This window comes from Populus alba, chromosome 1, assembly GCF_005239225.2.
Source record: "Populus alba chromosome 1, ASM523922v2, whole genome shotgun sequence".
Lineage (NCBI taxonomy): Eukaryota > Viridiplantae > Streptophyta > Magnoliopsida > Malpighiales > Salicaceae > Populus > Populus alba.
In genome coordinates this window covers 38727315-38751197 of record NC_133284.1, presented here as the reverse complement: position 1 = coordinate 38751197, position 23883 = coordinate 38727315, and the positions used below count along the sequence as shown (strand labels likewise).

General features: G+C 30.9%; 2 protein-coding genes across 2 annotated transcripts; both read right to left on the bottom strand.

Moving 5' to 3' along the window:
- Positions 1-7102: 7102 nt before the first annotated feature.
- On the bottom strand, positions 7103-12444 carry LOC118036945 (uncharacterized). Its single transcript, XM_035042817.2, has 3 exons — positions 11960-12444; positions 11509-11790; positions 7103-8467 (listed from the first exon to the last, which is right to left on the bottom strand). Exons 1-3 carry the CDS (start codon positions 12272-12274, stop codon positions 7412-7414), a joined length of 1653 nt encoding a protein of 550 aa, XP_034898708.1. The 5' UTR covers positions 12275-12444; the 3' UTR covers positions 7103-7411.
- A 4942-nt stretch (positions 12445-17386) lies between these two features.
- On the bottom strand, positions 17387-23561 carry LOC118036893 (glycosyltransferase BC10). The gene is made up of 11 exons (XM_035042749.2): positions 23088-23561; positions 22884-22997; positions 22486-22586; positions 22209-22280; positions 20830-20911; positions 20609-20689; positions 20121-20159; positions 19938-20003; positions 19053-19202; positions 17757-17885; positions 17387-17662 (listed from the first exon to the last, which is right to left on the bottom strand). The coding sequence occupies exons 1-11, from the start codon at positions 23358-23360 to the stop codon at positions 17621-17623; spliced, it is 1149 nt and encodes a 382-aa protein (XP_034898640.1). The 5' UTR covers positions 23361-23561; the 3' UTR covers positions 17387-17620.
- Positions 23562-23883: the final 322 nt, after the last annotated feature.

The window sequence follows — 23883 nt, the reverse complement described above, 5'->3', positions numbered from 1 at the left end:
TTTGGTCAAATTAAGGACTTAATTGCATAAATATTCAAGTTTAATAAGCAAATAGAGACTTGATTGAAGAAAGTTAAAACCATGGACCAAACCATAAAAGATGCGCAACTTCAGGGACTGAAATCAGTAAAATGAATGGCCAAACTGAAAAAAAATTAAAATTTTATTGATCAATTACATATCAATTTGTATAAATCAGAAACCAATGATCGAGTTGGAAAAGGAGCTGAACTTTGAGGCTGACAATTGAGTTTGTCATGGGTAAAATTGCATGAAATTGAATGTTGAAAAGCAATTAGGAGTGAAATTGAAAAACAATATGGGACTAAATTGAATTTTGGCAAAATCCCATATTAAAACCCTATTTCTCGGTTGTTAACTTAGACAACACGTCGTCTTGTTCATGTTTAAAATGTGCCGTTTGGAATAGAGGGCAAACAATATGTCATCTACCACTATTCATCTTCTTCTTTAGGCAGTTATGGGTTGATCAAGTTGGCATCTTTAAACGAATAGATAGGAAGTTACAGACCTCCAAATTAAAGAAGGTTGGATCCAATTAAAAAGTGTTTACCTCTTCTACCAATTTCAGGTGGTCTCCAATGACATTTAGATCGAAGTTGCTTTGATGAAACATCAAAGTTGCTTTGATGAAACCTAAAAAATGGTTAACTCAATCAATCTTAATTGTGACATCTATTTTGCAAAATTACTGATTTTTTTTTTAGTGTCCAGTCCTCAAACCTTCTCAGTGGGTTTTTATTAAGAACTTAACACTTCTCTTTCAAGATCAATAGGCTAGAAATAGCTCCTTCGTCTCCAAGTTTAGCAAAACCATCAAAATCTCCAAAACCACCATTACAAAACCAATAAGGTATAAAGCTTCTAGCTATTAAAACGTACCCAAAACCCTCCCATTTAGATCAAAGAGTGAAACATAAATCAATCATGATCAAACCTTGATCAAAAGAGCCTATAAATACCCTTTAAAAATCCAAAGAAAAGGGGGAGAAAAAAAGGAGAAAAAAAAAAAGCATTTCATTGAGTTTATTAGTAATCAAGTTTATTGCTTGGCATCTAAAAGCTAAAAGGATAAGATAAATATTGAGCAAAAGATTAGAATTTTGAAGGAAAAGGGGCATTAACTATTCTAAGCTTGGAAGGTATAAAACATTCATTTAGTCTAATGGATAATGTCCATGAGGCACATCTCCAGCTTGTTTTTATTTATGTAATGATTTTTTTGAATTTCTTTTAATGTTATAGTGTTTTTAGGTTTTGATTTTGGCTAATGCGTAAAAATATTGTTTTTATTATTTAAATCTTACTTTGAATTAATTGTTGATGTTCCTGAATACTAAGATGATGTTTGTCGGGTTGATTTTGATTAAATAAGGTAGTTTTGAATTATGTCAAATATGACATTAGGGTTGTTAATGTTTTTTTTTTTTTGTTGCTATTATATGTTCCAGGATCCTGAGTTTTGGCCAAGTCCTTTATAATGTTAAAATGTCAGTTTTGAACCTTGAATTGTTGAATATGCATGTTGTTTAAATTTGACAGTTTTGGAATGTGGAACCTTATGCATGCTTTTGATGTTGTTTGTTAGTTCTTTTGATCCAAACATGCTTAGTATTGATCATATGGATTGTTAGTACCGAAAGCAGTGGATTTAGAGATTAAAAATGCATATTATGGGTTTGGTAATAGGCGGGGTGTTTTCTGGGCAATTATGGTTTGTGTTCTTGGGCAAAATATTGCATAGGTTCTATGTTTTGGATCAGTTTTGGTTCAATTATTTGCACTGGTAGCTTCGTGAGACTTGATTAATCAATAATCTAGGCCAAGTTTGTATCAATAATTGTTTTTTTTATAGTTTTAATCCTAGGATTTTTTTTTTTTACCGAAACCTATTTTGATCAAATTGTGATTATTGGGTGATAATCATTGATGTTTGATGTTTGATGTTTGATTATTGTTCAGTTATTGATTTCCAACAAGTTTATGCCTTTGATTTCAATGTATCTAGTCGGATTTAAGAGTGATGTCATTGGGTTTGCTCTGAATGTTCTTCGTGTTCTTGAATTTTCTGTGTTTAATCTCTTTTGGTAACAAAAAATGTGTTTTTATGTTTTTTTTTGGAAGTTTGATCTGTTTTAAATTTTGATCTTGGTTTCGGTTTGTTTTTCAGATCAAACCAGTGTTTTTGGTTCGGTTTATGATCAAACTAAAGATTTCAGGTCAAACTCAGGTCATTAGGGTAAAACCTTGTTTGGTTTTTTAACTTTTCTTATACAGGATGTTTTTGCTTAAGAGTGCATTTGGTAAACACACCATTAGGCCTATTTTGGCAATTATTTAAAGAAAAAATGGATTTTTATCAAACAAAGCCTTAAAAAAAAAAAAAAATATATTTTTAAAAAATAAAAGTTTTTTGGCATATTGCCAAAAAAAAGCATGTCTTAAAATTAAGAAAAAAGTCAAAAAAATATTTTTGCATGTTTAAAAATACAAAATGTATTACATGGATTTTCAATCAGTTTGTAAAATTTCAAGAGATTTTGGCCTATATTTTCAAAAATATTAAAAATTTATTTTTTGATAAGAAATTATATTATTCACTTTCACTATAAAGGATAAAAAAAACCTACAAAATAGTTAATATCCAAAATATTATTAGGGGTAATAATTTATTATTATTCACTTTTAATATAAGGATAAAAAAAACATATATGGAGACTAATATCCAAAATATCATTAAGAGTAATACAATTCATTCACCTCTAATATAAGGATAAAAACTGCAAGGATTTTATCTTAAATATTATTTGGAATGATGCAGTAGCCAAAAATTCCAAGTTTATCCCGAAAGAAGCCTCAATGATAATTGAGGATATTCCAACCTGTGTCTCATGGTACAAGAGTCATGGGGATTCAAAATACCAAAGAAAAAGGTGAAATTTCAATAGTTACCACATCTCTTTAGATTTCTAACTTCAGCTTTTTGGTAACACAAGAGTTTTGAATGAGCTTGCTTTCTTCTAATATCTTTTTGAAGTTAGGATCTTTTATACCAAGTTCTTGTGTTCACCAACCAAGGTTTGTCTATGATAACAAACTCGTCATAGTAGGCTGATAAAATTTAGAAACACTATCAAACCATAGCAACTACAAATAATAAAAAAAAAAAAAAAAAAAACAATGCAGCTTATCTTAGGAAAGGCATGCTAAGGTTGTTAATATCTTCTCTTTACGCAACCAGCCTCTTGCCTAAAATGTCTAAAAACCAGTTCGGGTTCTTAGTAATCAAACTATTAGATGTCGACTCCTTATCCAACCAAAGACCTCCCAAACCCGTTCGGAAAGGATCGTCGTGGCATCGTGCTCTCACGAAGAGTATGACAATCACCTTCTAGTGAGACTATTTCTTTGATTATTTGATATGATCTTAATCACCTTCTAATGAAACTATTTATGTAATTATTTGTTTATACAAGTAGTCGCCTCTTAATGAGACTTGTTTTGATTTTTAATTATTTTAAGGGTAACTATCTTTTAACGAGACTTGTTTTAATTATTTTAAGGGTAATCACCATTTGATGAGACTTGTTTTGATTGTTTTGATGGTAATCACTAGTTTTTAGATATTTTATAGGTTTTCACTTATTGATGAGATTTGTTTTGATATTATAAATGATTTGAGGGTAGTTATCTCTTGATAAGACTTGTTTTGATTATTTTGAGCGTAGTTACCTTTCCATAAGACCTGTTTTGCTTTTTTATATTTTTTTAAGGATAATCACCTCTTGATGAGACTTGTTTTTATTTTAAATTGTGTTTAGTGTAATCATCTCTCAATGAGACTTATCTTGGTTTTTAATTATTTTAAGGGTTATCAGTCTCGATTAGACTTATTTTGAATACAATCACCTCTCTTATGAGATTTGTTTTGCTTTTATGTTTTTTAAGGGTAATCTCCACTCAACGAGAGTGTTTTATTATAAAAAAAATATTTTTAGTGTAATTTTTTTCTTACAAACTTACTATACAAACTAAAAAAAAAAAAAAATTACAATGACTTTGTGTTGTAAGTATCGTAAAGAAAGGGCAGATGTCATAACTTGTTTTTTACACCCAATTTTTCTTTATGTTTTAAAAATTATATTTTCAAGTTCAATTTAATTGTAAGTATTTAATTTAATTATGATGACAATATAAAAATATAAAGAGAAAAAAGAAAAGAAAGAAAAAAGTTGTGGGAATGCTAAGAAGAAAGAGAGAACAAAGGACTACAAATAATAAGGAAGATTGTGGAAAAAAAAAAAGAAAAAAAAAACTAAAGAATCAAATAGAATGGGAAAAATTATAGGAAATAGATGGTTTATATTAAGAAGAGAAATTTAATTAATTATAAATCCATGACCAATAAGGAAATAATCTAAATTACCTAGCATTATATTTTCAGTTTAGTTTATTTTTTATTTTTTTTTTTTGCAAAAGATCCTAGACAATATAAATAAGAAACATTTAGACAGAAAAAAAATATACGCCGAGATTGAAAAGTGATACTCTTGCAAAGAAAAACCTAAGCAAGCAATAAAAAAAGACAAGGGAACAACAAAAACACAAAAATACTTAGCCTCCCAAAGTTATAGAAAGACAACACAAAAAATATATATATCAACAATAAGAGCAACTTTCAGCCTCCTATCTCCTTGCTCTAGTGGCGGTGATATCAACAAGAAAGAGAAGTTGTGCACACGACAAAGTGGTCCACATGCCTCACTACCTTGCCGACACATGCAACAAAGTCTCACAAGCAAAACTATCATTTGGTGCACAAACAATGCAAGTCAATATTATTTTTCAATATTGTTTCTCATTGTTCTTGCTTTTCTGGTCCATTTCCAACCAAATCCAACAACTAATAAAGGTCAATTATAAATCCTAATATGTGATTTATTTTTTTTTAAAATAATTTGAGATTTGTTTGTTAAATCTCGAATTGAAAACATATGTTGATATTGTTTTGTATAAATTAACAATATATTCATGATTTTATTTTCACATTTAATTATGATGTTTATATTAATTGAATTGGTGGAAATATTTATAGTGATTATACTTGATGAAATAATTAATTTATGGTGGGTTAATATAAATTCGATAATGAATGTAAATAATTGAAAACTCGAGCTCTATTTGATATTATTTCAATCTCATCTCATAATCTAAAAGTGAGGATTGAGCATCATTATCAAGCCTCTATCTCACATTATTATCCTAGAAATTTTTACCTTCAAATAAATATAAGTATTTAATATAGGTAAAATATTAGATTGTATGTATAATAAATATTTTTATCATAAAACCAAATAACAATATAGTTTATTTTAGATAAGATATTTTAAGGTTTGTCATCTTCTCTTTAGCATAACTAATCTCTTACTCAAAAACCTTTAAAGACTAATTATGTTATATAATAACTATAAAATTAGATTACAACTTATTTTCTAATTTTTACACCTTTTTGACATTTTGATTGCCAAGATTTTCTGAGTGAAAAATAATAATGTTCTATTCACCATATTACATATTATAAAAAGTTTAGCTGGCTAGCAAATAACCCTATGAAATATAACTTAACTTTAGATCATTTAAGCATCAGCCTTTGATTTCTAATTTACCTCTCTTCATTTTACCATGTTTTCATATCAAAAAAAAAAAAAGCCCTAAAAGAGGAGGGATTTTAAAAAAAAATCAATGTTTTTTTTTTAAATTTTGATTTTTTTTAATAAATGTTTTTTTTAAATCATCACTTAATATTATATTTGTTTTTTTATTAGGTTATCTTATTCTCATCACATGAATTTTAGGTTTAGTAGGTTAACCTAGTTGACTCAGTTTTTTTTTTAATTATTTTTTTCTTTAATTTCATTCTTTTATATTGGGTTGATTAAAAATTAAGATTCATAATTTGTTTTATTTGTTTTCTATTAGATTATTCTGGCTTCATTACTCGAGAATGGTGTTTAATGGGTTAATCCGAGTTTATTCGGGTTATTTTTTTGTTCTTTTTTCTAATCGGAATTGTTTCAATTTCTTCATTTAACATTGGATAGGTTGAGAATTGAGAGCTTCATAATCTATTTTTATTTGATTTCTATAAGGATATCTTGGTATCATGCTCAGGTTCTTGGGTTTTGGCACTTTAACTTTGGTTAAATTTTCTAAGAGATTATCTCGGTTTCATGACCTTGTTCATGAGTCCTTCAATATTAGATTTGTTTTTTATTTGGTTTACAAGTTTGGCGAGTTAACTTAGTTGACTAAGTTTCTTTTCCTTTTAGAACCCCCACCCCCCATCTCATCAATTAATATTATGTTTGCTTAAGAATTAGGCTTCATGATTTATTTTTATTAGGTTATCTTGGTCTCATGACCTATAAATAGTGTTTAACGGGTTAACTCGGGTTGACTTGACTCATTTTTTATGCATTTTTTTTAATTTTTTTACAAATTTCATCATTCAATATTGGATGACATGGTTAATGAAGAATTAAACTTCATAATTTATTTTGATTTGCTTTTTATTGGATTATCTAAGTCTCAAGATTATAGTTGTGAATTTAGCATGTTAACTCGAGTTAAATCATGTCGGTTTTTTTATTTTTTTTTTTATCAGGTTATCTCAGTCTCATTGACCTAGGTTATGAATTTAACACATTGACTTAAATATGTTGAAAAATAAGATTAAAAAAAATAATAGTTTCATAACTCGAATCATGGATTTGAAATATTAATAAAGTTGACTCAAATCAATTTAATATATTATTATCTTAATTTTTAAAAAAATATTATTTTTAATTTTTTTTTAATCAAATTATATTTTTTACAGATCATCCAGATTAATATTTTAAACTGTAAAGTAAATCAAATCATTTCATATCAATTTCCACAAGTTTTACTTTTTTCACTTGAAAACTTTTAGTACTAGTTTCCTTACATTTAGAAGGGAAAATACAAGTTTTGGAGGGGGGGAGGGGAAGCTTCCTTAAAGTTTTGGGACGTTTTTAACACCCAATTTATAATAGAAATAGTCGGAGAAAAGTTCAACCCAATATTGAAAATTGAGGTACTCATTCTCAAAAAAATATAAAGTTAAAGGTTTGGACAGTATGATCTCAACGAAAGAAAAACTTGACTAGCCACACAAATTATACAACCGAGATAAAAAGAGGCTAGTCACAAATCAGAGCTAGACACGCAAGAATGAATCAGACTTCAAAACAACCAACCAGGGGGGGGGGTAAGATGGAAAGCAAAGAAGCCCAGGACAAATCCCCCGGTTGTCCAGGTATATAATCAAAGCAACTGACAATTCTATACATGAGTAGGAAGCAAAACGAGGCTACCGGCCAAACCATCCTCTCTGTGGCTGCACATCTCCATCATTCATAAGCTTATCCAATACTATATTCAGGTCAACTGACTGGCCATTCTCTGTCAGCTTTCGCACTGTAGCTTCGACATGTTCCCTTGGAAATCCCATGCTCGTCACTTTGTCAACCACGTCATCAAGGGGAACCCTGTTTCCAGTTCCAGAAGAGCCTGGCCCACTACCAATCCCAGAAGCGGTAGGCAATGCCTGTGGTAACATCCGAGCAGTTGGAAGCTGGGGAAATCCACTTCCACCACTCTGAGGCATGACAGGTTGCTGCTGTTTCATTGTGGGGCTGCTACCATACTGAGAAGGTGATCCACCATAAGGATATGGTTCAGTAGACCCAGAAGGTGGCCCGTATCCAGCAGAAAACCCTGAACCGGGTCTACTAGTTGGTGGTTCATACATATTGGAAGGAGATCCATAATATGGCTGAGGAGGCGCCCCACTTGGTGGCTGAGTAGAAAGCGGGCGAAGGCTGGGTGGGTAGCTCTGATGGGGGATGAAAGGAGTCTCTTCAGGATGGCGAGCAAGTGGAGGTTGAGGTTGATGAGGCTGAGGAGGCTGGGAATACTGTGGTTGAGGTGCATGATATGGTTGGTTTAGTGGTGGTGCTGCAGGAGAAGGCTGCAGCTGCTGGGATGATGGTACCTGATATTGGGGATTTGGTGGTTCTTGAGGTTGACCGGGTGGAGAATAGTAAGGGTCTTGCGGAGGGACGGGAGGAATCTGGTTCTGTGGAAACTGATTTGAAATTGGAGCTGGAGGTAACAGATTCTGCTGGGGAATAGGAGGAGGGACAGAAGGCGGAAAAGGGACAGAAGGGACTGATTGAGGAAAAGTGAGGGGAGGAAGTTGGTGAGATTGAGGAGCAGATGCTCCTTGCTGCGCTGCTTCCATTTGCCCAGTGGATTGAGTTTCCAATTGTTGCTGATCTGCCTTTGACACTTGCAACTTAGTAAGCTGCAGCTGAGACTCCAGCATTTCCTGCTTGTCCTTTAAAACCTGTACACCTGTTTGCACCTGGCAATGATTGACGGGAAACATTAATCACACACAACATGGTGATCAATAAAGCAATTATCCATTTATGAACAGAATTCTACATAGAACATGGAAAACTGCCTTAGAGAATTTGAGAAAATTTCCAACATTTAATGAAATTTAATGATAAAACTCCACTCATCAATTCTTGGAATTGTTTCACAGTATGAAGGCTAATGAGAGAAGTATTACAAGCTTGCCTCAATTCGGAGATATTTGGTAAGAGGATAATGGCCTTAAAAATTACCTGCGTGATAATTATGTGTTTGGAAAAAACAATATTATGGGTGGGTAACAATTACCCCCAAAAAAGGCGCAAGAGTGGGGCATGGATGGATGGAGATAATTTTTAACTCCAACTTTAACACTTTTTTACTTCCTCTCCCCTCCATTTTATCTAGAAAAGTACACTTAAATAATTTATTTCTCTTTCTTGTCATCAATAATATGTTAAATCAATTTTCTCATTTTCTCCAGTCACGATTTACCTTCAATGAGTTGACACAAATTTTGTACCAAACGAAACCAAAGGGTGGAAAGTTCACCATTAAATCTTATAGTAGGTTTTGATGTAAATTCTAGTAACCTGAAGGCAGAATGCCTCACAAAGTGTCTGACTGTGACAGTGTTTTTGTTTTTTTTTTTTTTTTTTTTTGGCATAGATAGCAGCTTAGGCAAAGATTTTGACAGTAGCTAATATCAAAAAAGAGGTAAAATATTAGTCAGGCCAATCGTTTAATTCATGCAAAAACCGAAACTGTTAACCATCAGATATTACATTGTGAAGGGCTAGAAGCCTCTAGGTGCTAGTGAATGAGACCGTGGGTTTCTACTTAGTCAGAGTCAATAAAAAATGATTAAAGAGGTTGGGTTTTTTTTTATAAAAAGGAAAAAAAAAATGATGTGCAGTTGTATACCTTCAGTATTATTTTTATTTTGTAGTGGCAAAACAGAAAGTGTCGGAGGGGAAGGAGTCCACTCAGAACTCTTCGAAAAAAATTTATGTGAAGATTATATACAAAGAGTTCTCTTAAACATAATAGATTATTTACAGCTAAAATAATTTCAACTCAAAAGTGGCACCCTTGTCAAGTAATTAACTAAGGAAGATAGCAAAAGTTTATAGCTAAATGTTTTGGATTTTCCCTTAAGGATTAAGAATTTTTCTAATAGAATAAAGTGTCTAAGAACCTCCAGCTACTTCAGCATAGCCTGTTGGGTGAATAGCTGGTGAGGTTTAATTCATGACAGATAAGGTAAGGTGAAAGAGTTGAGACCCTTTTTTATTAGAGAAGAAAAATAAAACAGGAACAATGCTATGTTTTAAGAGAAGGTTCTCATACCAAGTTCTTATACACTCACAACGGAACATGTGGTAAATATTTTAAAAATCATGGATAATTCATTCATGCAAGAGCATGAGAACCTATTCTTATAATATAAGATCATTTGGAAAAAAATGTAGCAAGAAACACTGAAGTTACAGTACACAAGATAGATTGCTGGAGCACTATAATAATTTTACAGCTAGATATCTCAAAATCTATGCAACGATTGGATCAGTAATCCCATAAGAAGAGTTTAAGCTATTTATGTTGGATACTATTTGACATATTTTGGTGATTTGGCCATTATATATTTAGCAGTAGCATATTCTGCCACACCCCTGAATACTTAATTATTTTTATACATCAAACTCTAATAACTGGACCCAAAAAAGAAACAATATGGCAAGGCCTGTGTCGACTTTCTGAAAATAATTTCCAATTTCATTGATACTAAAATCATTTCTCTAAGAAAGTGAGTCATTAACTAATAACTTTCTAAAACAGAAAGCACAGACTTGGTTTGGATTGTTTTTAAAACAATATATGAAAAAGATGCATGATATGCGATCCAAAAAGTATAACCATTTCCAAGAAGAAAGTAATTGATAAAAATGCTGTTTTCTGTATTTCTGAAATTGTTTTCCAGAACAAATGAAAATTCTCCACAATTAAACATTACATGGTTCTGGAGAGCAGAACCACATGCTTCCTCGAGAACTTGAGGAAAAATACAAAAAGCAATTTCATCCATGTAAAAACATAGGTCATATGCAGAAGTTCCACTAAAATGCATCTGCTCTCTGTTTAATGATCTCAGTGGTTTGCTCACCATGGAAATTGCACAGGTGGAGAACCAGAGTCCTTGTGACACTATCAATACTATTCATCCTATCATATTAATATCCCAAATTTTAAGAACCTAAATCTTAACCAAAAGTTGTCTCTAGGTAACCAAAATATGAGGGTGAGCACCAAGCTCATATGGATTATTGTTCTTTGAATAATTAAGAGCCCAAGGCAAATTAAGAGCAATTTCGTCCAAAATACATTCAATGCTTGTATCAGAAGATTGTCTGTTGTTACCATGAAAAGGGATGCTACTGAGTAGATTTGATGGTCATTTACTGTATTTTGACCAGAATTCTTAATCACTTATCCTGATTGAAATCTAGGAGCTCCAATGAGAGTTCAAGGAAAGGAAGTTGGATATACAAGCGTATAGTTTTCCCCTTTCATTTCTTTAGCATATCATCTACATTGATTTGCTGATTCAGTAACCTAGCTTGTATATACCCAATCCTGGTCAAAGTCCTGACTCTCACAGGAAAAGGAGGGAAGAGACAGTTTCAAAAGAAACCACCAGGCTTCTTACTAACTCCTGTTTAACTCCCCATTTTTTTTTATCAGAAACTAATAAGTATAAACGATCTTCTTGTTCTAAGAAACTCAATACCGCATCTCAGTTTGAAAAAACATTAAGAGCTATCGATTAAAAACAACAGATCTCTAGGAGGAGAGATGTTAACAGTGTTGAGTGAAGTGGGTTGTGGGTTTCAAAAAGCATCACCCATCCTATATATTCATCCCCTAAATCTATGACAAAAGTGAGTTTGATATCGACTAACGATCATAGACGATGCTTAATAAATAAATAAAAAAGCACATTAAAGGGAAGAGGAAGAAGGTAGGTACCTCCCTGAGAATGTTGTGGAGGTGTCTCATATTCCCTTGAGTGCTCTCATGATTGTTCCCAACAGACAGTTTCAAATCATCTACAGAATTCTCGAGGTGTCTGGTTCTGCTCTCCAACTGTGTTAGTCGAGCACTAACACCTTCTAAAGCATGCAGCAAATTATCAGAGAACTTGTTCATTGTTCTATCAATTTCAGATATAATCGAAGCAGCATCAAAAACACTCCGATCCTTTTCCATAACGACTTTCGCTGGTTCCATTGAGTCCAGAGAACCATAATTCTGGGACAACAGACAGAAAATAGCAACACCATGTGAAAAGAAAGCTGATCTGAAGAAACCTAATTTTATTTTATTTTTAGAAAAATTCCCAATCCCTCAAAAAACCAAAAACTAAAATCCTAAGCAACCAAACAGCAGTAAAAAACCCTAAGAGCAGACGGAGGCTTACTCTGAGAGGAGAGGCGGATGAGGAAATAGAGTTAGATTCAGCGGCGGCTGGATCGAAGACAGGGCGAATAGGCTGGAAATCATAGCTAGCAACGATCTCTTCCCTCTTAATTCCATCATCGAGATCATTATTATTAATATGAGATTGTGAATCATCTTGTGGAGGAGGAGGTGGAGGATGATTCATTAGATCAATGAAGTCTTTGCTGCTGCTATTGATTATTTTTGGAGAAGAACTCAGGGCCAGCGATTGAGTTGTTGATGATGAAGAAGTCAAATCCATTATTTGTTTGTCCATAAACTGCGAAGAATTCATCTCATCGGAGTATAGTTTATGGAGAAGATGCGAAACAAGGCAAGGGATGTATCTATGAACTTGAAGTTCTAATTTTTGTTTTGGGTGGGTGCTGCCTGTGAATGAAATACCAATTCGCACTTAGTTTCCTTCGTCTGGACTCTTCTTCTCAATTCTCATCATCATCTTTCTTCTTCTTGTTTCGAGAGCTGTGGGGTTTGGGCTGCTGCTATAGGCTGTTATGGGCTTTCTGCTTTTTTGCTTTTTATTAATGATCACGGACTTGGACCCATATCTTTATTAGGCTGTGTTTGCTGCTCTTGTTTGTGTTACAAAAAAACACACCAAGGTATTTAGTAATTGTATTTTATAGCGTGGGATTACTAAAAAATTAAGTTTAAAATATAATTTCTGTTAAACAGTTTTTATATATTTTTTTAATTGAATTTTGTAAAACACTGTTTTTTTTAGTTTCAAAAATACTTTTGAAAAAATTTAAAAATTGGTGATTTTTTTATTTACGTTAAACTAATATATTTTTAGTGTTTTTAGATTATTTTAATGCTCTAATATCAAAAATAATTTTTAAAAAATAAAAATACATTATTTTAATGTATTTTCAAGTAAAAAACACTTTCAAAAATAACCGCAATCACACAAATACCAAATATTTTATACATATTTTTTGCTGCTCATAAACTTCAACTATAATTTTTACCAAACACGTATTTAAATCCAACTAACCTCAGCTAACCATACTTTTTTAAAACTTATTTTTTTTCAAACCACAAACACAACATTTACCACAAAAACAAACACACTTATATATGACCTCTTTTATAACAGCTAAAAAAAGTTAGTATTTGGATAAAATAGTTTTTAAGATATTCAATCGAAATTACCAAGTGGTGGTAGTGGTTATGATGGTCGGGGGGCACCATTTTTTTCTCACCATTTTTTTTGTTCAGTCTTATTATTCTTTTTTTAATACATTCATTTTCAGCTAATTTATGTTGATTTTCTAAGAATTCTTTCAATTAAGCCTCTAATGACATTTAAATTGTCCTTTAATAGCGATGTCTTTTGCACTTCAATCCTTGGATTTATAATTTATGCAATTTTGGTCAAATCAACTTCCAATCTTGATTTTTCTCTTTAATTTTCTTCACTTTAGTTTTATTATTCTCTTTTTAATTCATTCATATTCAGCCACTTTATGTTGATTTTCTAAGAATTCTTTCAATTAAGCATTTAATGACATTTAAATTGTCCTTTAATATTGGCGTCTTTTGCACTTCAATCCTTGAATTTATAATTTATGCAATTTTGGTCAAAGCAACTCCAAATCTTGATTTTTCTCTTTAATTTTCTTCTCTTCGGTCATATTATTCTTTTTTTAATTCATTTATATTTAATCAATTTAGGTTTATTTTCTAAAAATTCTTTCAATTAAGCCTCTAATGACATTTAAATTGTCCTTTAATATTGGCATCTTTTGCACTTTACGTTTCTTTTCTAAGAATTCTTTCAATTAAACCTTTAATTAAACTTAAATTGTCCTTTAATATTGGTGTCTTTTGCACTTCAATCCTTGGATTTATAATTTATGCAATTTTGGTCCAAGCAACTCCAAATCTTGATTTTTCTCTTTAATTTTCTTCTCTTCAGTCTTATTATTCTTTTTTTAATTCATTTATATTCAGCCAATTAAGGTTTATTTTCTGAGAATTCCTTCAATTAAGCCTCTAATGACATTTAAATTGTCCTTTAATATTGGCGTCTTTTGCACTTTACGTTGCTTTTCTAAGAATTCTTTCAATTAAACCTTTAATGACATTAAAAGTATCCTTTAATATTGGCATCTTTTGTACTTCAATCCTTAGATTTATAATTTATGCAATTTTGGTCAAAGCAACTCCAAATCTTGATTTTTCTCTTTAATTTTCTTCTTTTCAGTCTTTTTTTTTTTTAATTCATTTGTATTCCGCCCATTTAGGTTGATTTTCTAAGAATTTTTTCAATTAAACCTTTAATGACATTTAAATTGTCTTTTAATATTGGCATCTTTTGCACTTCAATCCTTGAATTTATAATTTATACAATTTTGGTCAAAGCAACTCCAAATCTTGATTTTTCTTTTTATTTTTCTTCTCTTCAGTCTTATTATTCTTTTTTTAATTTATTTATATTCAGCCAATCTAGGTTGATTTTATAATAATTCTTTCAATTAAGCCTCTAATGACATTTAAATTGTCCTTTAATATTGGTGTTTTTTGCACTTCAATCCTTTGATTTATAATTTATGCAATTTTGGTCAAATCAACTCCAAATCTTGATTTTCCTCTTTCATTGAGACCCTGATTGAATCAATTGGATCCTTAAATTTCAGCGACTCTTTCAATTTGGTCATTGATCCTTTAATTCTTCTAATTTTGATCAAATTAACTTCAAATTTTAATTTGTTTTCTTCAATTAAGTTCATGATTGAATTAATTGGAACTCCAAACTTTTCCTTCTCTTTCATTTTGGTCCTTATCTTGCAAGTTTAGCCAAATTTTACCTTAATTCAAAATTTCCTCTTCAATTAGGCCCTAATTGAATTAATTAGACTTCTAAACTTTGTCATCATTTTTTTTTTATTTTGATCCCAGTTCTTTCAATTCTTATGTTTTTAAATTTTTTTTATTTTTAATTGAATTTTTATTTTAATGGCTCAAAATATGTTTTTAATTTTTTTTTTATTTTTTTGGATTTTTTTTAAAAAATATTCTTAAAAACATTTGAGATAACTCTTGGGGACTGAAAATTGGGTATGACAATTCGAATAAAAAAACTAATTAATTAATTTACAAAACTAAAATAACTATGTAATTCATTCTATAAAAATTATAAAAATTAATTTGTTACTTACTCTAACATTACTATAGTAGTTAGAGAGCATATCTCCATGATCTTGTTGTTCACAGCGTACTTACTAGAAAGAGTGTGTAGGTTTAAATCTAAATGTTTGATATTAATCTTGATCTACTTAATCATAAATATTTTCAAAAATGTTTATGGAATGAAAAATATATTTTTTTAAGAAAAATACATTTTAAAAATTTAGAGAATACTAATTTTTTTCCCCAAATGTGCATTAATTGTTTTATTTCTTAATATTTTTAAATTGATAATTAGTGGTTAAGAATTTTCAATATTTTTATTTAAGTTATTATTTTCTAAACATCTTTCTTTAATTCTTAAACGCTGATTATTTTTTCAATATTTCAAAAGTTTCAATTACTGAATATCTTTCAAAAAAAATATCTGAGCGTTTCAGTTTTTTTTTATTCCTTACGAATCTTCAAAAGCTTTTTTTCTTTTTTAAAAAAAAACCCTTATTTTTTTAATTTCTTAAACTTTACAGAATTTTTTAATTTCTTAATTTTTTTCATTCCTAAAACACTTTAGAAAAATTTATTTTAAAAAAATATTTTTCTTATTTATAAAAAAAATTTATTTAATTTCTTAATTGGTGTTATCTTATAATGTATACCAATTTATTCTAATTGAATTGAATTCACTAAAGTTTGCAAAGAAAAGTTAAAAATCTTCACCCAATGTTTTACGGATTAATACATTTCTACATCCTCTAGTCTTTGTTCTGTGCTTAAAAGGTCTCTTTGTTTTTTTTTTTTTTTTTTTTTCTTTTTAGTACATTACATTTTTCATCGTCAGATGGTGTGCTAACACCATAGGAAATTAATACGGGTAAAGTTCTGACATGATATTTTTATTCATGTATATTAATTTATTTCTTGGATTTTTTTTAAAATATCTTGTTGTGGTCCCTACACTTTATTTTCTAACAAAAATTCTTAGCTAAAAGTTTTTTTTTCCACCATAATTTTATATCAAATACTATTTATTTCTTTATTTAAGTTATGTTTATGATTGTGATAATAATAAACAGTTTAAAATGTTTTTTATTTAGAAATGCATCAAAATAATTTTTTTTTATTTTTAAAAATATTATTTTTAATATCAGCACATCAAAACAATCTGAAAATATTTTAAAAAAATATATTTTAAACAAAAACAAAATCAATTTTTTTAGTTAAATCATGAACTTTGCAGAATTTTTCAAATAGATTATAATATTATTGAAAATAGAAACTTAATAGTGATAATAATATCAATACAATCATTAAAAAAAATAATTAAAATCCGTGATCAATTAACCCAATCAAACAAAAATTATCAAGAAGTTAATGGATTGAGCTGTTACTTAAGAAATAATTCATTCCTATAATACCATATATCTATTATGATTTCTTTCCTCTTTTTCTCTCTCGATTTTCTAGGTTAAAATCATGTAAGTTATTTTTTAAGGTAAAAGAGTTTTAATTAAAAAAATATCTTTTTTCATCCCGACTTCATCCAATTTTTATTTATTTTTATATTTATTCTAATTGCTTTTTTATCAAATAAAGCACATAGAAAAACAAAATTATTATAGAAAAAAGTAGGCTAATAAGAGAGCTTGTTCCAACAAATTATTTTTAAAAAAATATAAAAATCAGAGGAAGTCAGGATAGAAAAAGATATTTCTTTAATTAAAACTCCTTTTATCTTATTAATATGCCTTTTGTTTTCCCATTCCACAACAATATTTTAGATAAGTTGAGCCACCGTGCATTTTTTTTCTATCTAAAAAATAATCATTTTTTTTAGTTTTATCATTTTTCTTTTAATTATATCTTTATACTACAAACTCAAACTTTATCTTATTAAATCAAGTCCAAACCTTTAATTCTCAAGAATGAACTAATATAAAAGACCATCTAAGAAACACTACAAACAGCACATGCATGGATGTGATCCAGGTAAAAAAAAAAAAACCACTATTGAAAGCTAATTCCATAGTGCTTTGTAAAAAAGATCACAATAAAGGCGTCATAGTAAAACACCCAGGAGATTTAATTTTCTTTTATTTAATAAATCTCGTGGTTTGTTTCTTTATTTTTTCGACTGATCTTAAGAAAAAAATAACTACTTTCTTATTAACCCCTTCATCAGAATTGCCACTCAGTTAAAACTTTCCGTAAAAAATCCTCAGAATTATAGAAATAAATTCATACACAACAAAGCAAATACGACATTTTATTCTTTATTTATGAATATGAAAACAAAAGGAGAAAATATACACCATACGTATTGGAGTTTGTTTTTGTAATATCTTTTTTAAGGGAATATTTCCCTTTTTCCCTCTAATTTACAGCTCCCCCTCCCTTACGTTTTCCCTTGCATAAAAATGACTAAGCGACTAACCGGTCTTATCTAATCTATATACCTACAGAAGCTATTCATTTCCACCATATTCAGGAATCATGACTTATTTGTTGCTTTACGTAAAGCTCCCAGCACAGACTGCCCAACAGAGAACATGAAAAACCAAATAAATAAATGGGATTTGCTGTCAATATTTTATCACAGAATAAAATGTGGGAAATTTGAAACTTACCATATTAAGAAGGCGGAAAGCAGCTGGACGAGTGAATTTTCTAGCAAAAAGAAAACACCTGGATGGTTTCCCTTTGCTGCTGCACCATTCTCTTCGGTATTCCGTCTCATAATAAATATTGTCAGTATCCTGCAAAATTCATGGATACTCAAAAATTTTCCTCCCTCGATTTTATAACCAAATAATACCAATTAATATTCTGCAAAAACAATCACACCAGCTCTAGCCTTGCACCTTGAATAATATTTGTCTTGTGTAAAATTATACTCAAATCAAAAGGTTGGAACATGGAATGAATTTTATGTTTGAAATCCTTTCAATTCACATGTTAACATGAAAAAAATACTGAATACAGAAAAGAAGTGCATTCCGTGTATTGAGGTTTAATAGTATATTTACTTTTCCTTGAAACTAAATCAGCAAGGCAGGTAATTTGCCTGACATCAATATTTGTAGTTTATCCCTGGACATTAACATTCGGAACTTCTTGATGCGAATCCAGAAAGGAAACAAAGCAAAAGGATTTATTTGGATAGTGTATGTCAAGTTTTTTTGAAGGATCCACAAATGAATACATATTGCTGAATCAGTGATTAAGCTGAAATCAGAAAGAGGATGGTACAGTAAACACAACAGTGAAGACTGCATGATAATGAAGATCATGCTGGCCGTGGCACAGACAATGGAGAAGAGTAAATCTTAGTTCCTTCATCATATGAACTAAAACTGGTATATTCATGTGCTGGATAGCCCTAATTCATACAATTTTCTTATGGAGTTGAATTCTATCTGGGGTATTTAAAATTGGGCAAACCTAAAAAATACCATCAAATAATTTTTTATATTAATTTTAGTCTCAAACTTTCAGAAATTCTCAATTTCGGACTCCCATCCATTTTTAAGGCTTTCTGTCCGGTCCATATTTCCATATAAAATAATTTTGTACTGTTTTTGTTTTTTTAAGTTGTCATTTTATAGGCAACTAAACATTTTCTGTCAGTGATTCTAATAGAATTCCTTAATTGAGAAGTGAAAACTAGCTTAGTAGTAAAATTAGTACAAAAAATAGTTTTACTAGAAATATGATAATACCCCAATAGTTTAGTGGTATATTTGATGTTAAAATTTAGTTCAAAACATGATCTGAATCAGAGATAGAGTACATCACTAGTGAATCACCATAATCTCTTTTTGACTTGACAAGAAATTTATGAGAAAAACAGAAAAATATGACAAGAATTACAGAGCATATGTATTCTTAACTTTATGTACAAAAAAATATATAATAGAACATACCTTAATAGATTGTATGAGAGTGGGAGTAGCGTCAGAAAACTTATAGGTAACAGGATGCCATCCACGGCGTTCAGGGTCTTTAGAAGATGAAAGATCCCATGAACTATGTGTCAGTGATCTTCGTGTTATTTCTCCTTCAAGGCCCTCTCGCTGAATTTTGAAAAACAAAAAGGTAAGAATTGTGTCGAGAGGTGGGGAGGGGGGGGGGTTCTAACTAAACCTAAACCTTCAACGTACCCCTTCTGTTTATTATTGGACCATGCAGTTTCAGGAATAGGATGCCAGGACCTTCTTAGTGCATGTGCTACTATTCAAGAAGTCGTTGCCCATTTTTCTGACACAAGGTCTTTTTATATATAGGTGTCTTGAAAAAAATTAAAGCCATCAAATTTGCAAGCATAAAATTCACAGTATTTATTGGGAACTGGCTATTTTATTTCGAAAGCTCACTCCAGCAGCTATTTTCTGGAGATCAATGCTGGAAAAACTTTAGATTTATAGTAATTATCAGGCACTGAATGATTTTCTCTAAAGTTCACTCCAGTAACTATTTTCAGAAGATCAATGCTGAAAAATTTTAGATTTAAACATACAATAAAAAAGTTCCCTGGAATGGAGCTAGCCTTGACTGGTAGATTAAAACTACAGCCAATCAATCAATAAAAGCTATCTTAAATAATTTATATGCAAAAAAAAAAGGCCACAAGAAAAAAATAGAGATAAGTTTGGGGCTATGGTTTTCTTGTAATGAGATTATCAATGATAATTAACTAGTGGAAGGCTTCCTGCCACTTGTGTATCCAATCAAGCCAATTTTTTTGTTTCTTTTTTCTTGTTTTTGGTCCATAATAAGGCTCTGTAGAGATGGGTAAGAATGAATCTTACAGCCAGTAATGTCTGGACATAATGTTCATCAGGAATGCAATTATGCTCAATGGATGTATCAGCTGGCTGCACATCAGAATTCAAACTACTTTAAGGCTTTATCTCTTAAAAGCAGATAAACATCAAGATAATGGTGCTTGAGTTTTAATTTGAGATAGAAACAGAGTAATGGAGATTACTTACAATGGGGTGATCCCGCCAAAACTCAGGTAGTGATCTTCGCTGCAACATTTTCATGCATCATCAACATAAATCAAGTGAAAATTACAATGTTATCCAACAAATAAGAAACCTTAAAATCGAAGTGCTAATTTTGAGAAAATAACCAAACAAGTAAAAAAATATTTTTTAATGGTATCTCAAAAGTTGTAAGCACTTAGATCTTAGATAACCAGCCCATTTCTTTTCCATGCTATTTCTTCCTTGTAAACAGTTAAATTTAATATTATAGTTCATGTTGAGTTTCTAAAATGCCACCAAAGAATATTCATCCATGTTCATATTGGCAAGGAATCATTATTAAATCAAGCCATCCGTACAATGAAATTAAACAGCTGCCAACTTTTGTTCTTTCTCCAGTAACACACAAGTAATGTAGTAACACTAACTTAAGCACCAATCATGTACAAAAGCTGCCTCTCGAGAACAAAAAGGCCACAAAGCATCATTACCTTGCAATGCTGTTGAAACATAGGAAAGACAGTAGTGTCATTCACTACAACTTCTGCATGCTTTCTGGTCAGAACTACCCACTGCAAAAAGAAAAGGCAAAATACAAGAATTGGAGAGTCCACAGCTTGCTTGATGGATGATGTTAAACAACTCATATTTGTTTGCATTTATGTCTATGTAAACCTCAAGAAGCAATCATGCCTTGAAAATGACCCATTACCTGAGATCCTTTCCTCCAGTTATAAACAGGAACAAGTGGAGCCATTTTCGGATTGTAGCGACCTTCTTTTGTATCAGCAAAGCTGCATCCACCATTCAAATTGCTCATTAAAATTATCCAATTCATAAACTACAGATATTAGAAGTTTCCAATTCAAAATGTACTAATAGTATCGAGGCCACTTCATCTAATGAAAAGAAATCAAAAAAACTTATTGTAATCTAAAAAAAACAAAGTCAATTAGGATGTCAGCTACTATTACAAATGTTTTTTATAAGACCAATGCTCAAAATTTAATATCCATGTTACAATTTTCCAATGCATGATTACCTGCTAACAAAACTACATTCGCTGTTAGGTTTCATGTAGAAACACTTGAAGATTTTTAAAAATCTAAAGTCATGGTTAATAAAAGATATATACAGAAAGGAACCTTGTAAATATAGGTGCGAACAAGGGTGGTGAATTGATGTCTATGAGGACCTCAAAATACCATTTTATCTTGTCATTTCAGTAGTCTATGGGAAGAGAGAGGCAGAAGAAGATCACAAACTATTAAATCTGTATGGTTGAACTGGAGAACTGACAAGCCTCACCATTTACACACACTCCAGAAAGCATGTCCCCTGTTTGTATGCTAGAGAAGGGTTTCTTACCTTTTAAAGCACAGAAGACAACTGTGTGCACAACTGAACTAAATTGATGATGGGGGAAATGGATAACAACACCTCAGTTGCCGTTGTCAGAAAGTATAAGACATAGCCTCTATATTAAAATGGTAAAATGCTAAAAGAAGCAGATGCTCAGCTGTGAGCTACAACATCTCCTTTACAGTCCATTGACTACATGAGATATAAATTTGTGGTCTTCGGAAATAATAAACATACTCAGCAATGAATAGTAACCAGGGTTTGATTTATTTTAATTTGCCAACTCCTCAGCTAAACAGGTCAAAAAGTTAAAAATTTCAGGCTAAAATCAAGACAGGTATATTTTAGTGTAGGATTCTTTAAGAAAAAAACTTCTTTGGTTCAATGCTAACATTATGCTGTATTGCATACCTGACACTGCTAATTGGCAGTTCAATGCTAACTAGTATTCTTGATATCCTTTATATTACAATTCAACAAAACGATATTTGGGTAGATGTAGAATATGAAGTCATCTCTGAATCAACAAAATACTTAACTCTAGTAAAGTTTTTCAGAAAGACATAAACGACACGAAATTTTTAAATCACCAGATGCAAAAAAGAAACATTATCTCTTCATATATATGACACCAGAACAATATTTATAAAATATAACCTCTACTAATATTAATTTCAGTTGCAGAGCATCAAAAGTATACAAAAAAAAAAAGGGGGCACAGCCACTAACCTGTCTACAAAACTAGTTGATGTGGACATAATATAGTCGTATGTGTAGCTGAAGTTGTAGAGAGGTATGCAGCTGAGAAGAGATCAGGTAACTGAGATATGGTTAGGTAGTAAAATATATAATAAATAAAAGATTTGAATCGATTTCTCGATACCAAAAGCCCTTAGTTAAACAAAACAGAATCCCTTGTATATTTAAGAGATAGCAATATTTTTGCTGGAAATTGCAACCCAAGTAAAAATCATGAAACCGCTGTTGGCATTAGTCTCAGCCTCACCTGTCCGAAAGAAAAACAAAGCGTTCATTCAGTGGATCCACAAGTGCATGTCTAAGCAATATGCGCTCAGCCTCGATCATCGATGCTTCACCCCAATCCACCTGGTTTTGACATCAATAGCATGAAAAGATCAGTGTGAGTCTCAAAATGAATTAATCCAACATGAATAAATCCAGCTAAATTAACAAAATTCACCGAAAATGACATGAGACTTTCAACTACTTCAACGCGCACACATCCGCAAACATGCACGCAAATTATTTTCAAGCTCGTGCAACAAGGAGCCTATTGTTGAATTTTGTGTGTTATGTGTAGTTGGTTGATACAAAGCAGCAGCAAATTTGCAAGGAAAAAAAAATCAATTTAAAAATGTGAGGTCGAATGGCATGGAAAGAAACCTGTATACTGTCATTAACTTGACGATTAAAGAAATATTCAGATCTCGTATTTGCCTTGTTGAACAGAAACCCAGGCCTTGAGTGAACAAAAATGGAAAATCTAGATTCCTGACCCTGCAAAAATAATTAAAAAAAATATTAAAAACCTGACCGATATTAAAAGTTAAAACAATTCTTTTGAGCAAGTAAAGAAATTCAAAATACCTTAAAGAAAGCATCCCAAAGCATATCAAGAGGTAGACGATTTCGAGCTATAAAGAGAAAGGCAATTTTAGGCTTTTGAACAATGAAATGAGAGCGCAAAGATGCGAGCGTCAGGATTCTACTTGTTGTTGTATTTGTAGTGGTAGAATTATGAGTCAAAACAAGGCAAAATCCTAGCAATGATAACAATGATAGCATCACAAATATCTTCCTCTTCTTCCATTTATTATAACTGTAAACAGATTTCTGATGCGTCGCTTTTCTCTGCTTCATTTCTCTCCTCTCTATCAATCAATCCACCATCTCAGGATCAAAATGCTCTAATTTTGAATTAGATCCATTGAATGGAATAGGTTTTTTTTTTTAAAAAAGAAAGAAATATGAGACTGGAGAGGAAGGGTGAGTTGAAATGAGAGTGACTTGACTTGGCTTGGCAAAGCCCTTTCCTTCTGTTTTCTAGTTGCTGCACTGACTGTTAAGTGCCAACTATTGATTTCTTTCGGTTCGGTTCCTTCCGAAGCGGCCAAGGATAGCGTGCGATTTAGGATTAGGAATCGCTTTTGCCCATCAATTTCATTAATTTCTGTCAGAAACTTCAGTTTAGTCCCTAATTTATATACTATTTTTCAATTACATCCCGATATTTTAAATTTTAATCATTAGATCCCATATATTTCCTGCATTTCTCACTAGTGTCCTTTTGTCAATTTCTATTCATGGTTTAAGTCTTGTATGTATATTTAAAGTCCTAATAAATTATTTCAATTTGAAAAAAAAAAAACATTAACATTCTCAG

Excerpts from the sequence above, each read along its gene's own strand:
- LOC118036893 (XM_035042749.2), bottom strand. The coding sequence starts at position 23,360 with ATGAAGCAGAGAAAAGCGACGCATCAGAAATCTGTTTACAGTTATAAT. Across the intron at positions 19,203-19,937 it reads ATGTCCAGACATTACTGGCT|CGAGAGGGCCTTGAAGGAGA; the intron begins GTAAGATTCATT and ends TTCAAAATTCAG. Across the intron at positions 17,663-17,756 it reads CTTTCCGCCTTCTTAATATG|TCTGTGCTGGGAGCTTTACG; the intron begins GTAAGTTTCAAA and ends TCTGTTGGGCAG.
- LOC118036945 (XM_035042817.2), bottom strand. The coding sequence starts at position 12,274 with ATGAATTCTTCGCAGTTTATGGACAAACAAATAATGGATTTGACTTCT. Across the intron at positions 11,791-11,959 it reads CATCCGCCTCTCCTCTCAGA|AATTATGGTTCTCTGGACTC; the intron begins GTAAGCCTCCGT and ends CTGTTGTCCCAG. Across the intron at positions 8,468-11,508 it reads TCCACAACATTCTCAGGGAG|GTGCAAACAGGTGTACAGGT; the intron begins GTACCTACCTTC and ends AATCATTGCCAG.